The sequence below is a fragment of the Triturus cristatus genome, chromosome 8 (genome assembly GCF_964204655.1).
Source record: "Triturus cristatus chromosome 8, aTriCri1.1, whole genome shotgun sequence".
Lineage (NCBI taxonomy): Eukaryota > Metazoa > Chordata > Amphibia > Caudata > Salamandridae > Triturus > Triturus cristatus.
This window is the reverse complement of record NC_140591.1, coordinates 411,472,285-411,488,010: the sequence shown is the minus strand read 5'-3', so window position 1 is coordinate 411,488,010 and position 15,726 is coordinate 411,472,285. Positions and strand designations below refer to the sequence as shown.

Genomic DNA, 15,726 nt, shown 5'->3' with positions numbered 1-15,726 from the left:
GGAATATATTTATCCTATATCTATTATAGTTTTCATCATTGTCTGGTGTAATGCTTGGCAGATTCACCCCTCTACATTCGCATCTTACAGGCTCCTGTGTTTGATTGAGGTTACAACTTTCCAGTGTTTACAAACTGGATTTCCATGGCAAACAGTGCACCCTTTCAGGAAGGCACCGCAAATGTTCCATTAGATGGGAGTCTAACAAATAGCACGCTCGAGAATCAGCCTGGGAGCACAAAAAACTAAATATTTGTTAACTCCACGAGCAAGAATTCTGCACTGACATCAAATAGGTATGTTTGGCCCAAGACGCCGGTTTATACGGCTAGTAACTGACACACAGACAATGTAAGGACGTGCACAAGAGAGGCATGTCTACGCTTTGGAAAATTAATTATAGCTGTTCCTGTTGTTAGAAGCCCTACAGAAATGTCAGTTGTCGTGCAGTGTACTTTTGGTTACAGATATAGAGAGGGGATGCTGCCTCTGTTTTGGAATGTACCTTGGTACCTAGGGCTTTTCTCTGTCACTTATTTCTATGGCTATTCAAGAAGAATAACTTATTGGCACTCAGGATGCAAAAAGAGCTCTAAGATTTTTAAGTAGGATCTACGTTTTCAGAAAGAACAATCAACTCTGTTGTTTTTTTATCCAAGCCGAGCATTTCTCCAAGCATTTAACTTCCTGGGGTACAACTCTTAAAAAACATATACGTTTTTGCCCATTCCCGAAGCCTTACATCTATGTTTAGGGTAATTCACCAACTTAATTGATACATCCAACATTGTCCACTATTAATACAAATGCTCATTTGTATATTTATTTTCTATTGTATGCCGTGAATAGAATCATAATTGGTTTGTATTAGCCATTACAAAAAAATCTTAAATTAAATTTGTCAGTCAGTCAAAGCTTTTATTTCGGTAAGATACCATAAAAAGACATAAATACATATATACATTTAAACATGATTAAATAAACATTGTGTAGAGTGTAATCCAATAAAAACATTAAAATATTTCATAAAAGATACGATAAAAAAGCGTGGTTTTTCCACGAAGGCAAATTATTAAAAATTGATCCAGGGCCAAAGATGTACACGCTACACCTCAAAGTACTGTAGTGGCAATATAGGTAATACTAAAATCAGGGGAAATGAGTAGCGGAAGTCATTAATTTGGACCGTATAAACCACATTGAGAGACGAAATTTGGCCATTGCGAACACTATCAATGGAGTAGTGTCATATTTCAAAATTCTAAACACCTCCTTATAGTCCCTGAGACCCCTAGACTTGCATAACTGGACGATCCACTTTTTTCTTGCAATGATATATAGAGGGCAGAAAAGGACAACATGCAACTCTGTTTCACAGGTAACAGTACATAAAGGACACGTGCTTACGGGATCCGAGACGTTGGACCATTTATGTGTGAGATCCCTCAGCGGTAGTGAGCCGTGTCTAAACTGGATGTAGACTTTCTTTGCCAAAGGTGGTTGGATAACGTCCAGGAAAACTTCAAACTGGGGACTAAACTTAGTATCCAGGAAAGTGTCAGTAAGCCTACCCCGGGAGGAGTGGAATAAAATTCCCTTCCTATATGATTTCAAGACCTCCCGCAGTGAGTTCTTCGAAAGTGCACGGCAGGTCTCTTCCGGGGCGGACCATAGGTTCCCCATCCCAATTGAGTTGCAGAGGTTCTTTATATAGACAAGCCAAGGGATCTTTTCCGATTTTCCCCTTGCCAATATATCACCAAGATCATACCTGTAGCTTACCAACTCCGGCGTTGACCAAAGACGCCTCCAGAACTGGAGGGGACGGTTCAGGGCAATCTCTTCTATGGGGACCAGACCCAAATCCCATCTCAAAGGAGTTAATGGAGTGCTGACAGGTAGTTTCAGCAATCTCCTAATAAAGGAATTCTCAGTAGATGAGAGGGAAGCTGGAATGGAATATCCCCATAGTTCAGCGCCATAGAGTGCACCTCCTCTAGCTTGAGATTTATAAATTTCCATGGGGGGGCCCAAAGGTTTAAAAGAGGTGTTATTAAACACCTTCAGGATACCCCCCACTGATTGAGCTAGTCTCAAATTGGCCTTCGCCAGATGGGACCCCCAATTCATTTTATCGTTAAGGGTCACCCCCAAATACTCAAAAGTGGCAACCCTATCCAACTCAACATCACCCAGCTTAGGGTGGGGGCAGTTAAATGAATTGGAACCGAAAACCATGAATTTAGTTTTGGAAAGATTCAGTTCCAAATCCCTGATTTTACAGAAGGAGCAAAAGGCCTCTAATGTACGCTGGATGCCCATGTAAGATTTAGATAACAAAAGCGTGTCATCAGCGAACATTAGGGCCGGAACCTTACGCCCCGCCAGTACAGGGGAGTCCAAGTTAGCGGTGCGCAAAAGATACTCAATCAGCCCATTGATAAAAAGGGAGAAAAGAGTGGGGGCCAGGACACAGCCCTGCCTCACACCCTTTTCAACCGGGAATGGCCCAGAGATTTCCCCACATCTCCCAAATCTCACCCTTGCATAGGTGCCGGAGTGGAGGCGTTTAAATAAGTGGCAAAGGTAGGGGGGAGCACCCATCTCTAACAAAAGGGCCCATAATTTTTCCCTTTGGACCATATCAAAAGCGGACCGAAGGTCCACAAAAATCAAATACAGATTACCAGCACCCAGGCTGACTGACTTCCAGTAGATCAATAGTAATCTAAATAATTGATCGATAGTGGAAACCTTAGCACGGAACCCCGCCTAAAGGGAGGTTAGAATTTGTTGATCCTCCATCCAGGACTGCAGTCTGGATAAGAGGACTCGGGTAAACAGCTTCTGTAGAACATCAATCAAGCTTATGGGGCGGCAGTTGGCTGGATCCAGCGGGGAAGATTTTTTGTAAATGGGTATAATTTCTGCACCCAACCAGGTGTCCGGGATACTAAGGCCCTGCAAAATGGCATTAAAATACACGCAAATGTAAGGGGCCCAGATTTTTATATCACTTCTGTACAAGTCGCCAGGGATCCTGTCAAGCCCCGGGGCTTTCCCTACTGATAGAGAGTTGAGGGCCAATTCTATTTCTGAAAGAGAAAAGGAATGACTCTCAAGTTCTTCCTGGCACAACTGGTCCATTGCAATATCAATCCGCGAGGTGCCCGGATCGGTGCCACCCGAGGAATTACTGACCGAAAAGAGGGGTTGGAAGTGGGCAAGCCAGACCTCCTCGCTAAGATTAGGAATAATTGCAGGGCTACTGGCTACCGTGCCCGTTCGAACAATGTTCCAAAACGCCCTCGAGTCACGGTCTACTAAAGCTTGCAATAAATTTTGCCACCTTAGATCCTCCCACTCGGATTTTGCTTCCTTGATCAGGTTTTTGTATGTGGCCCTCGCCGCCCGGATACTAGACAGGGTACCCTCTTTTACTTCTTTTATCAGAGCAGTCTTAGCCCGCCTACAGGAACCATTAAACCAATGCTCGGGCCTAAGGGGCCTTGGTTTTGAGGCAGTAGGGCTATAAAAGAAGCCAGCCAGGCTGCCAAGGAAATCCTCATGGATGATCTGGAAATCAAGGAGGCGGGACTGCGGGATGTCCCCGGTGGGGCTCAAGAGGTGGGAGACTGCTTCCAAAGAGCAGGTCACACTGCTATATATATCTGCAAGCTTTAGGTCGTCGGACACTACCCTTGCCCACCTAATCCGTCTACCACCTGCCGCTAGCACCAGATTCTCACTATATGATGCTGATTGGAGCTTAGAAATTCCACTGCCACCGATCTTGTTAACCAATTCCAGTGACAGTAGGTTGTGATCGCTATCGACCCGTGGAATAACAGAAAAGGCGGCCAAATGGCCCCAAAATTCCACGTTCACCAGAAGGTAGTCGATAGTCGAACAGCTCCCGGGTCTATTAAAGGTAAAAGACCCCGGCACATCCGGGCGAAGTCTACCATTGCAAGCCCGCAAGGAGTGTGCAAAGGTAAGCTTATTGATCTCAAGGGCTAGAGTGGAAAGACGTTTGGCAGGATAGGTAATGGGGTCTGGGATTAGATAACTTTCATCCTCGTCACAGGTGGGGGAGGGGATCCCAAGAAGGGGTTCGAAGTGACAATTAAGATCTGCACCAATTAATTTATGGGACGCAGGTGGAAGAGAATGTAATACATCTTCCAGGGCGCCCAAAATCGACAGACCCAGCTGTACCGGATGGGGGCGCAGGTAGACATTTATTACTACCAGCGAATAACTAGCAGGGAAGGTGAGTAGCAAACATAAAATGTCAGGGGACTTTGAATCTAGTAACTTTACTGAGCATCCCAGGTGTGTTGCAACCCATACTAGTAACCCCCCAGAAGGTCTTCCTCTCGCCCCTTGAACTGCTGGGGCCGAAAACGATGCATAGCCCACCCTCCATGGTATAGACCGTAGCCATGTTTCTTGGAATATGCAGATGTCGTAATTGTCCATTAGCTCTCCCCACTCGGGGTCAGAGAGTTTGGACTCCAATCCAGCCACATTCCAGGACCCAACCAAAGGTCTTCGAGTAGGTGTGCGGGGAGGGCTGTCAGCCGGAGGGGGGGAAGATGGGGGGCGGTGGGAAGCAGAATGGTCAAGGGGGCCCAACACGGGGCATCCCATCATGGCACTGGGGATCAAAGATGAAGGAGAAGATGGCCCAGGGCCTCTCTCCATGCCAGGAGCAGCCGAGGGGAGAGCCGTCACCACACCAGAAACGTCCCTAGCCAGATTCCCCCCCAAAGGCATATACCCTCCCTTACTGAGACTCAGGGGTAATGGTCAGTCCACAGAGTTGAGCAGGTCGAAACGGTTTTCGACCGGGATATTGAAGTAAGTGTTATGAGAAGCCTGATGAAAGTATGGTAATTCCACTGGATTCAGAGTATTGGAGATGGAATAGAAGTACCCCAAATGCGATGTGTCAATGGCTCCTGATTTGTGGTGCCCACCCTGCTCCAGTATGTGTCCTACAACTCTAGGGTCCCTAAAATTAATCAGGACACAATCCCCACCAATGTCCTTTGGGCGGGTCCCCAGCCAGTTAACTCTCCGAACAAAGAGGATCTCCCCTCTCCCAGCTCCCTCCAATGGACTATTTTTGGACAACCAGTGGATGACTTTGTTTTTTAATTCAAAGTAAGATTCCCCCCTTCCATTCATTAGTGGGGGAACTCCAGTGAGCACGGTCACATAAGGTGCTGCCTCAGGGGGAAGCTGTACTAGAGGAAGGGAGCCTTCCGGACTCCGTAGGGCTCGGTTCCCCCCCCAGGAGGAAGGATCCTATCCCCGTCCGAACTCCGAAGGGCTGAGTCCCTACAACTAAGGGACTGTTCGCGTGATGAAGCAACAGTAGGGGCTCGGGGCAAAGTCGGGGACATACGGGGACCAGCAGGGAGGGAAGGGGCAGATGGCTGCACCGGTGGAGGCTGGACTGGGTCCGTAGCTGTATGGTTCGAGGGTGGAAATGTCTGGCTTAGGGGGGTAGGGTTATTAGGCGTTACTTGAATACCAGCACCCTCCGTACTACCCGTGTTATGCTTTAGATCATGATTTAACTGTTTCTTCCCGATACCTTTGGTATTAACTAGAGATACCAACCTGTCGATTTTAGATGACAGGGTTTTCAAAAGGAGGTTTAGGGACTGATCTATGTGTGACTGGAGGTCAATTAATAAAGTAGTCACCCAGGTCGGAGGGATAGTGGAAGTAGGGTGATGGGTCGAGGCCGAGAGAGCAGGGCTGTCTGCAGGGGGGGCTGGTAAAAAACTCTTTTTCCTAAGTTTCTGTTTTCTTTTTCTTGGCTTTACCTGCTTAGTGGGGGCCACTATAGAAACAAAGGAGGATGAAGATGGGCCAGCTTCCTCTTGTTCAGGCTCATCTATTTGTGCCTGACCGCACGGTAATTGTGAAAACGAGGGCAGCATAGATGACATCGCATCAGGATCCACCTGGTATGAAGATAAGTCAGCCAAACCATCAGAAGGAGGGGCCATATTAAATGCCGGGGTAATCGACAACCGTCTTTCGGTATTTTCAATGGCTGTAGCCACCACCCCAATTGTCTTCTGCAGCATTTTATCTATCGCTGTGAGACTGGGGATCTGTGGATTGGAATTGGCTAGCTGTCTGGTCATAGGGCGACTGACTGTAGGTTTAGAATGCTTCCCCATGATTCCAATAAAACCAACAGCGAAAGTAATACGATAAGGTACCCCTAACACAAATACCTAACATACAAACAATGTAAGATAAAAGGAACACACTCTATACACAGCGAAAGACTGACGAATACTAAATAAAATGATATTAGCCAATGGAGGTTAGTTCAGACTGACCCAAAATGCAGAGCTAAGAGGAGCGGCCCAGCCCGGCCTCCTTTGGCCCCTGACGGCCACAGACGGCCCGCCCTTTGCCCGGGCTTAGCCCGGCGCCGCCCGCGCGCGTCCCGCGACGCGGAGGGAGCCGTGATCCTTTAAGCGCCTCTGGGCGCGTTGGCGGCGTCAGCGGCCGCAGGGGAGTCTGGGGGCTGTAGTCTCTCCCCGCTCTCGTCCGCGATGTAAAGTGGCGGCGGCGGGGGAGACACGCAGCAGAAGGGAGCCCAGGAGCTGCGGCGGCGATGGCAGAATGCAGAGCAGAGCAGAGCAACAAGCGATTACCCCAACAGGTGGGCAGGTGTCTCCAAATTAGGCTTCCCGCTCCCCCGAGGGAGCCGTGATCTTTTAAGCGCCTCCGGGCGCGTTGGCGGCGTCAGCGGCCGCAAGGGAGTCTGGGGGCTGTAGTCTCTCCCCGCTCTCGTCCGCGATGTAAAGTGGCGGCGGCGGGGGAGACACGCAGCAGAAGGGAGCCCAGGAGCTGCGGCGGCGATGGCAGAATGCAGAGCAGAGCAGAGCAACAAGCGACTACCCCAACAGGTGGGCAGGTGTCTCCAAATAAGGCTTCCCGCTCCCCCGAGGGAGCCGTGATCTTTTAAGCGCCTCCGGGCGCGTTGGCGGCGTCAGCGGCCGCAAGGGAGTCTGGGGGCTGTAGTCTCTCCCCGCTCTCGTCCGCGATGTAAAGTGGCGGCGGCGGGGGAGACACGCAGCAGAAGGGAGCCCAGGAGCTGCGGCGGCGATGGCAGAATGCAGAGCAGAGCAGAGCAGAGCAACAAGCGATTACCCCAACAGGTGGGCAGGTGTCTCCAAATTTGTCAAATGTCGCCAATATGAGAGACAATTAACCTACAATGGTTCAATATCAAGTAGGCCACAGGATTTTGCGTGTCTTCTCTGCAGTTTACTATCAGTGACCCTATGAAAGCTGAGGAGCAACGACTATCTTTCATAGATTATGAATTAAAATAAAAAAAGTCGAGATGGCACATCCTGCTTCTCGCTGTCGTCTGTTTACATGTTCTCCTCAAGACAACCTCTAGAAGATCACAAAGAAAAGTATATCACCACTTTCACAATCACGTGAGCCCAAGAGATCTAAAGAAGCAAGCACCTTTTAAGGCGTGGGAATTCTCTTACAAATATTTGTAATTTAAAAGATCAAAAGTAGTGTTTTGCCAGTCCGTCTTTGAGCAGATTATGACATACTGATTATAGAAAATTCTGTGATGCTGTTTTCGTGGTCTCGGTTTTATTCGTGGCCTCCTGATTACCCCCTACAGGCTTTCTTCTAATGTACTTTCACCCTTAAAATCCCCAACAAGCATTTTATTTTTTCTGCCCCATACAAATTGAGCACGGAGGCAGATATGATGGTAAGTCCCTTCCCAATTCCTCTAGTTAAAATTTTACCCAGAGCAAAATTCGTCCTAAAATGAGCCCATGCACAATCTTATGATATTAAGAACCTAAAGAAACCCTCTTAGTACTGAGCTTCCACAGGGTCTTGCATTTGATGTCTCCATGTCTTTAAATTGGGCTACACCTTAGGTGCCGGCAAGGGTTCAGACAACTTTTGGGATTTGTACTGGGTTTGGCCTAAGGAAGCCTCAATCACCCTAAACTATGCTTTGCTTGAAATACGGATCTGGCTTAAGACTGTCCAGAATTTGCTGAAAGGACCGGGTCAGTTCTTGCCCTCGTCTTCTATTGGGTCCTTCAGCAAACCATTACTAGGAGATTCGTTGAGATACTACAAAATAAGATCCCAGATGCGTCCAAAAATGCATCTCCCCAGGGCCTGAGCCCTTATGTGCCCTTGAGATTCTCTCACAGGCCAAGATATTACCCCAGGGACTTCCACCAGATCTCATCTAGAGCATCCACACACATCTTAGACAGGCTCCACTTGAGCTGCCTTCAGAGGCGTTATTGTCTTGTGTTGTTTTCCACAATGTTTCACATAGGGCGACAAGCTATACAATTGGGTTCCCCTGAAGACCCCTATGGGACTTAAGCACTACCCAGCATTTGCTGATTTGCCCCATCCACAACACTTTCATGACCCACTCCCTGAGTGCCCTCATGGTCACCCAAGCTCCTAGTAGCCTTTCACTGGGCCTTGGCCAAATTGCTCTGCAGACATAGTGACACTTGTGCAGCTTCCAGAGTGTGGTGTGTTTCTTTTGTAGCGAAGAGAAACTCTACAGGACCCGGTCACGTCCTATACAATTATGTCTGCATGGTCTGCACTCCCCTGATCCTTTGGTATTGCCTCGTCTGAGAAGCCAGGGCTCTCCTGAGCTGAGGTGCGCCGCCGCCACACCTCCTACTGCTGTTGAAGCCTCTGAAGAACTTTGTTTCCAGAGGCTCTACCACAAGCTGGCTCTAGGATTACAGCAATGCCTCGTGATCTTAAGTGCGTTGACTGTTGAGACCTCAACTTTCCTTATTTATATCTGGCTGTACATGAATTTTTAGAAATCATGCAGCCACATGTATCATTGTTATAAGTAGCGATTACCTAATTGCGATTTTCTCCAAATCGCAATTAGGTAATCGCTAATCCTAATGTATGAAACTATTTTCAGTTTCATTAGCGATTCTTAATGGGTCGCAAATAGACCTACCTCATGCATATTAATGAGGTAGGTCGCAATTTGCGAGCCATTAGGAATCTACGCCATCACAGGGATGGTGGCCTGCTGAGGTCAGCAGACCACCATTTCTGTGATTGCTTTTGAATAAAGCAGTCTTTTTTGTTTTTAAAAGCAGCCCGTTTTCCTTAAAGAAAAACAGGATGAATTTAAAAAGAAGAAATTAAACTTTGCAGTTTCATTTTTTAAGAGTAGGCAGCGGTCTGTGGTACCACTGCCTGCTCTTAAAAATGCTTTTAAAATCATTCACAAAGGGGACGCAGTCCCTTGGGAGACCCCTTCCCTTTTGCGAATGGGTTACTACCTACTTGAAGTAGCTGGTAATATGCGAATGTTTTGCGACCGTATTCACGGTCACAAAACATTCGGTATTTTTAAGGGGCGCCCAAACACGCACCTTCCAAATATCGAATCGCAAACCCATTTTGCGATTTGGTAACAGGTTACCGAATCGCAAATTAGGGTTTGCTGTATCTAAAAAGGTTTTTTTACGTTCGCAAACGGGACGATTCTGTGAATTGGGCCGTTTGCGATGGCAACAATGCTTGATGTATATGCCCCAATGTCTCCATCGTGGTTTCGTTTGTCCTGGAAGAGGAGTAGTTGGACTTTGAATTATGGAATCCATAAGACTGGAAGCTCTCCTGGTGCCTACCGCACTGAGTACAGTATTCTGCCTGACTGACCATTCTGTCACTTCCTTTGGGCGGGGATGAGCCCCTATTGTAGTGCCTCTGGTGAGGACCTCTCTGCACTGGCCATTTGCTCCCCGGTTTCTATTTGCTCAGTAACACCTTGACATTGACATTAGATGTTGGTTTCATAGATCCTGTTGTACCAAAGCACATTTGGGTGTCCAGTTGTGCATCACCAAGACTACCTAGAGACTATTTTCACAGGTCCAAAGATGCCTCTCTTAGCCGTACTGCTGTCCTGGAGAGGGAGTGCACCTGCGGCTGTCCAGAGTTGGCATGTAGCACCAGTCACCGTTTGATAGCTTCTGTTTATGAATCAAACTAAGAACTCCTGCGTTCCCCCATCCCAGCAGGCAAGTAAAATAGGTACTGCTTTCCCCAATGGGATGGACATTGTTCCCAGGCTTTTGTGCTGACCCTAAATTCTTCCCTGTCACAACCGAAAATCTCTCAGATCTGAACAAGGAGCTAAGGAATACCATAAAAAGAGTCTCACCAGAGTGTGACAGAATAGCTCAAAGTTATGTAAAGATCGGCTAAAATGTATGTAGGTCGATTCATACTTCTGTGTCCTGAAAAAGTTCTGTCTTTGAAATGGAGCAAGGTATAAGTGCGGGTTCATTCATACTGTCTTTTTTTATTTTTTCTATCGACACAGTACAAAATCAATATTTGAATGTCATGTTACAAATTTCAATTTCCTTAATTTTAAAAAGATCCTGTAATTGCTCCATAAAATAGATACGCTAAAATAAAAATGTGCAAATAAGATAAAGAGATTATCTTGACTGTTATTTTTCCGAAGTCAAATATCGATAACCTAAAGTGCAAATATGCAAATCTAGTGCTTTTTAATATAAGTACTGAATAGATAAAATGCAACTATTGTGAAGATGGCATTATTGAAATGCTACTTTTAGGATTTTTTTTCAAACGATGTTTCTAATATCCTAGCCCATGGCTGTTCAGAACTAGTCATTTCCATAGTTACCCGGATAGAGTGTATTCTTCTCAAAGGCCCCAACTTCCCCATTCGCACTTCAGACAATGGTGTTTGTAAACCAATTATTCATAAAACATCGCTTTCCATACAAACACTAAAACAATATTATGATCCGCAGGACATGTTTACCTTTGCTCCTTGGTTCTGCACGGCTACTTTACGCTGAACCTCCTGAACATACGTGTCTTAAGGCGCCAAAGTGGCGGATGAGGTGCCCGGAATGTCGCACCGCCTGGAAAGAGTCTTTACAATTCTGATGGATGCGTTACGCTAAACACAGAAGTGAAGACAAGAAGGACTACAAACTCCTCCATTTTGAAACTCTTTTTCCTTCATCAATTGTTTTCAGCATTCTAGGCCCCTCCCTAGCCATCTTACCTCCACTGAGGTTGGCGCCAAACATTGTGGAGTATTCCAGATAAGTGTATTCCAGAGAGCTGTAAACCTATACACAAACCTATGCACAATGGAAACGAGCAAAACCATCTAAATGCTTATTAATTTTGTGACTCTGGTAACTTAAATATAATCTTTTTTTTTACTTTGGGGCTTCAGAATTTAAATAAAATTGCATGTGACTCTTCAGTTTTCAGAATTAACCAGCCAATATTAAAAGCAACAGCTAAGCTAGGCGCCCGCAAGCTAGGCGCCAGCAGTTGCTGTGTGTATGTTGCAGTAGCAGCAACACATAACTTTTGAAGTCAGGGATGGTCAACCCGCACTTCCAAATGGAAGAATTTCAGCCTATCAATTCAGTGAGTTCCCCTGCCTCACATACATCATATAGCCTCTGTGTTCAAAAGGGCATAAATGTTTTCCTTAAGAATACAGCATTAGCCTGGAATGGAAAAATAAAGCGAGTTTCATCAGAAATAAGTGTTTTATTTGCCAAGATTCCAATTGCACCCTACCTTTAGAGAAATGACACTTATAGTTCAGCTCATGGTACTCTGGTTGATTTTCTATTACACCAAGATATGTAAATGTGGGAGATCTATTACCCCCTTAGAAGCATCTGCATCATTTTATTATCAACTGCATGAATACTATAATCACTTTTGTTTTTGATTGACTAGCCCTGTAGCTAGAGACTGAGCTGTAATCTGCACCAGTGATCACTATTTTCCAGATTCGGCAATGTGGGGGCAAGACATCCCTTTGTCATTTTTTGCAGAAAAGGACATCCTTAGCCTCTCCAGGTTGCCCCATTTGGCAATGATATGCAGTCTCCCTTGCAACATAACCGCCAACTGTTCAATGATCAAAGCAAAGCGGCAAAAGAGAGTAGACCTCTCTATTGCCTCCCCAGATTCTTAACTCATCTGTAGCAGTTCTATTCACGTGGAGAGCAGCTGAGGCCCAATTTTTTATTCTGGCAATTGACCTGGTGATCTGGGAGGGGATACCAAAATGGTCCAAACCATCCACAAAAACTCCCATTTCAACCAGAAATTAATTGGCTTCCAAAATGACAATTGCCAGAGGCATCTCATTAGTTGCCATCACCTCCAAACCCCCAATCATGTGGTTGGTGGCAAGTAAACTTTAAGGGATGAACCCAACTTGAGCTCCCTGGACCAAGCTGCTTGTCATCTCCCCCAAGCAGCTAGCTATAATCATCATCACCATCATAATAACTTTATTTCAATCTCCAGGATCATAAAAGTACAAACATACATAAAAACATAAAATCATCCTGTCACTACTTTAATGGTTGTCACCAGAGATAAAAAAACATTTGTACATTGATGAGAAATTCATTATCCTAAGAGCCAAAATCTAGATACACATATTATAAGATTATAAACATGATGGCATCATACTTAATATAGATTTAAAGTGCAGTTTGTGACCACAGAAAATGCAAGTGCTCATAAAATACAATTAAAAAAAATACTCAAGAGTAAAAGTGCAGGGGCATGGTGCCGCGCAAAATCAGCAATGGGCAGCACAACATAAAGTAAATTAAAAGTTAGAATCACCAGTGCCAAAGATAACAATCCTGGTGCTGCCTTAATGGCATTATGGCACAAGAACTAGCTTGTACCTATGGGTTACTTCCCCTTATTGAGAGAAGTGCAAACTAGCATTAAAGTGCTATATCAAATATCCTACATAGGACATAAAGTCTCACAATTCATTAATCACAGAAAGGTCGACAGATAAAAAAAAAGCAATAAGACCATGAGTAAGTTTGCTCCAATCAACATATCTCTCTTTTTTGAGGAACCAGCAAATAGCCATTTCCTAAACAGCTGCTGCTTTTATGCACTTGCTACACCAGATCCAAGCTGACATTAGGAATTTGGCATTTGAGAGGAACACCAATCTGCTTGTATCAGTGCAAGGGATTCTATATGCCTCCATGTATCTGCCAATGCCAAACTTCCTTCAAAGAGGAGCTACCCACTTCCTTCTCTGGTACCGATATGCAGAGCAAAAAAGAAATAGAATATGCGTAAGATATTCCGAGACCTCGCCACAGGCAGGGCATAAATCGCCCCCGCGTGCAGCTCTGGCCAATTGCTACACAATTATTTGTCGGGAGAGTCCTGTACCTGAACTGAATATACAGTGTGCATGGCAAAGGGGCGGGGGGATTTAATTTATGGTAGGCTAATAACATGGAAATAATTTTAATGAAAACTTCAATGTATAATTAATCGATGAAGCTAAATCAACAATAATATAAAACAATATATTGTCATGTATTTTTTGGGGAAGAGTTGATGTTACAAACACTAATTTAATTTTGCAAATGTTATGTTAATGTTATGTACATTATGTAAACATTAATACATGAATAACACATGTTGTTTGATGAACAAATTTGTGTAGGAGTTGAAATAATTGCATATTAATACTGTAATACATAACATGTTATATACATTCAGCAGAGCACGCAGGTTGTTAGTGTAATTTTCAACCTGAATTATCTTTTAGGATTATATGGTAGGGAGACTGGTAGTTCCCCATCCCTGCGTAGCACGCAAGAACTAAACTAAGCATAAGTAACAGTGGTAGAGTAGAAGCAAACGGAGTGCGCCTCAGACATTATTTTTTCTTGTCTTACTTGGATGTCTTGGTGTGCAATGTAATGTGTATCGGACCACCATGGATTGTTTTGGTGTAGTATGAGAATCAGCGTGCCACTGCATAGGAAGGCCCACTAAACCCACCTCAAGTTTTGGCTCCTTTATCTTTTAACTACGTATTTCTGTGCCGCTGATTTAAGGGACAAATTGGCTGAGGTTAGGAAAATGTTATTCATAAAAAGAAGATTAAATAAAATTGCATGGGTGTTTTAGAAAAATGCTTTAACGTGCTGTTGAGTCAAGTGTAGATACAATTTGCCACTTACCTTGACGCTCTGCTTAGCAAATCATGCAAGCATGTATTTTGTGTGAATGCAGTTGGTAAATTTTCAGATCTGATGCAAACTTAATACTTATTAACTAATGTCTGTTAACAGGTTACCCCTACCTGAAGTCAAATTCATTGGCCACTGGGTCATCAACGAATCAGGAAACACTTCTCAAAAGCTCTTGTGTCCAACAGAAACGCGTCAACTAACTATAAAGGTTAGATTTATTCAAGCATTGCTTCTTTTACTTGTTTTGCATAATGATGTAATGTCTAAAACATGTTTCTATCCCATTGACAGAGGAAAATATTGAAAAATGTGGGCTGCCATATATATATGGGGGTGGTTTGTCTTGCATACTAAGCATGAATATTATCTGGTCAGTTCTCCACGCCTGTCTAATGGGAGGGCAACAGTCTTTTGAGATATAAATGTCCCCTGCATGGGACACAACCTATACCACTACACTGAGTGACCAGGCTTCACTTGAAACTGTATACTGATATTTGCTGGGCCAACCAGAACGCTTCTCAGCGGTCGCGCAAATCTAGCTCGTGTACTGGGGCTAGGACTGTCCATGGTGATTCCAAGGTCCAGAACCTGTTCTGTAACCAGGAGGGGTGCACCAAGTGTGTCCTCTTTAATGATATGAGACTGCCGGCCGTGTACTGGATTGTTGACGTCAAATGGTGGTGGCAGCATACCCATTTTTGTAGCTTAATGATCCCGAACATACCTTATTTCTGTTTCAGGAATAGTGCAGCCTATCAGTCCCACTGATGTAAAGTTTCGCTATGATGTAATACACATACCCTGCCGCTGGCATCCTGTGTGTGTGTGCCAAGTGCATGTTGTAAGGTGGGGCTAGATGCAAGACTCCATGTTGTGAGAATCTGATTGCTGGGACTGGTAGTGAAATAGCCTTTACAACATGGTGCAATACCATTGCCACACATCCATTACAACGCATGCGTCGTAACCACGCATATTTATGCAATGCATATGCCTTTACTACGCACTTCTTTACAGCGAAAATGTAAGTATTTCACAGATAAGTGTAAAGTCTTTATATCTATCTCTATCTATCTATCTATCTATCTATCTATCTATCTATCTATCTATCTATCTATCTATCTATCTATCTATCTATCTATCTATCTATCTATCTATCTATCTATCTATCTATCTATCTATCTATCTATCTGTCTATCTATCTATCTGTATATATATATATACACACACACACATATATATATACACATGCATACATATATATAACCTTATCCACACCTATTCCCTAAAGCCTGACCCACCCTAAATATACACTTGCCACCCAAATACCACTACCCACCCTAAAACTACCCTCGTTATCCACATACCCTTACTCACCTTAGGCCCTAAAAACACCCTTGCCACCCAAAATACCATAGCACCTAATAACCTCACCCACCCCAAACCTTAAAAACGCCTCTGCCCTAGTTGTGCAAGCCATTACCTTGGCAAAGGCTGTGTTCGTACTGCTGCCAGAAAATGCCATTTGAAAGGAAACTATCTGAAACCGATTCCAGGACTCAAAATTCTCTGCATGGAAAATGAGTGTGATGGT

The 15,726-nt window shown here is 44.6% G+C and overlaps 1 protein-coding gene across 1 annotated transcript in view; it reads left to right on the top strand.

Moving 5' to 3' along the window:
* The window catches only part of VWA8 (von Willebrand factor A domain containing 8), a 1,291,603-nt gene that overhangs the window by 810,062 nt on the left and 465,815 nt on the right, over positions 1 to 15,726 (top strand). Inside the window, exon 27 of the mRNA XM_085621802.1 lies at positions 14,229 to 14,337. Coding sequence (XP_085477928.1) covers positions 14,229 to 14,337 — 109 coding nt within the window. The remainder of the gene's footprint in view (positions 1 to 14,228; positions 14,338 to 15,726) is intronic.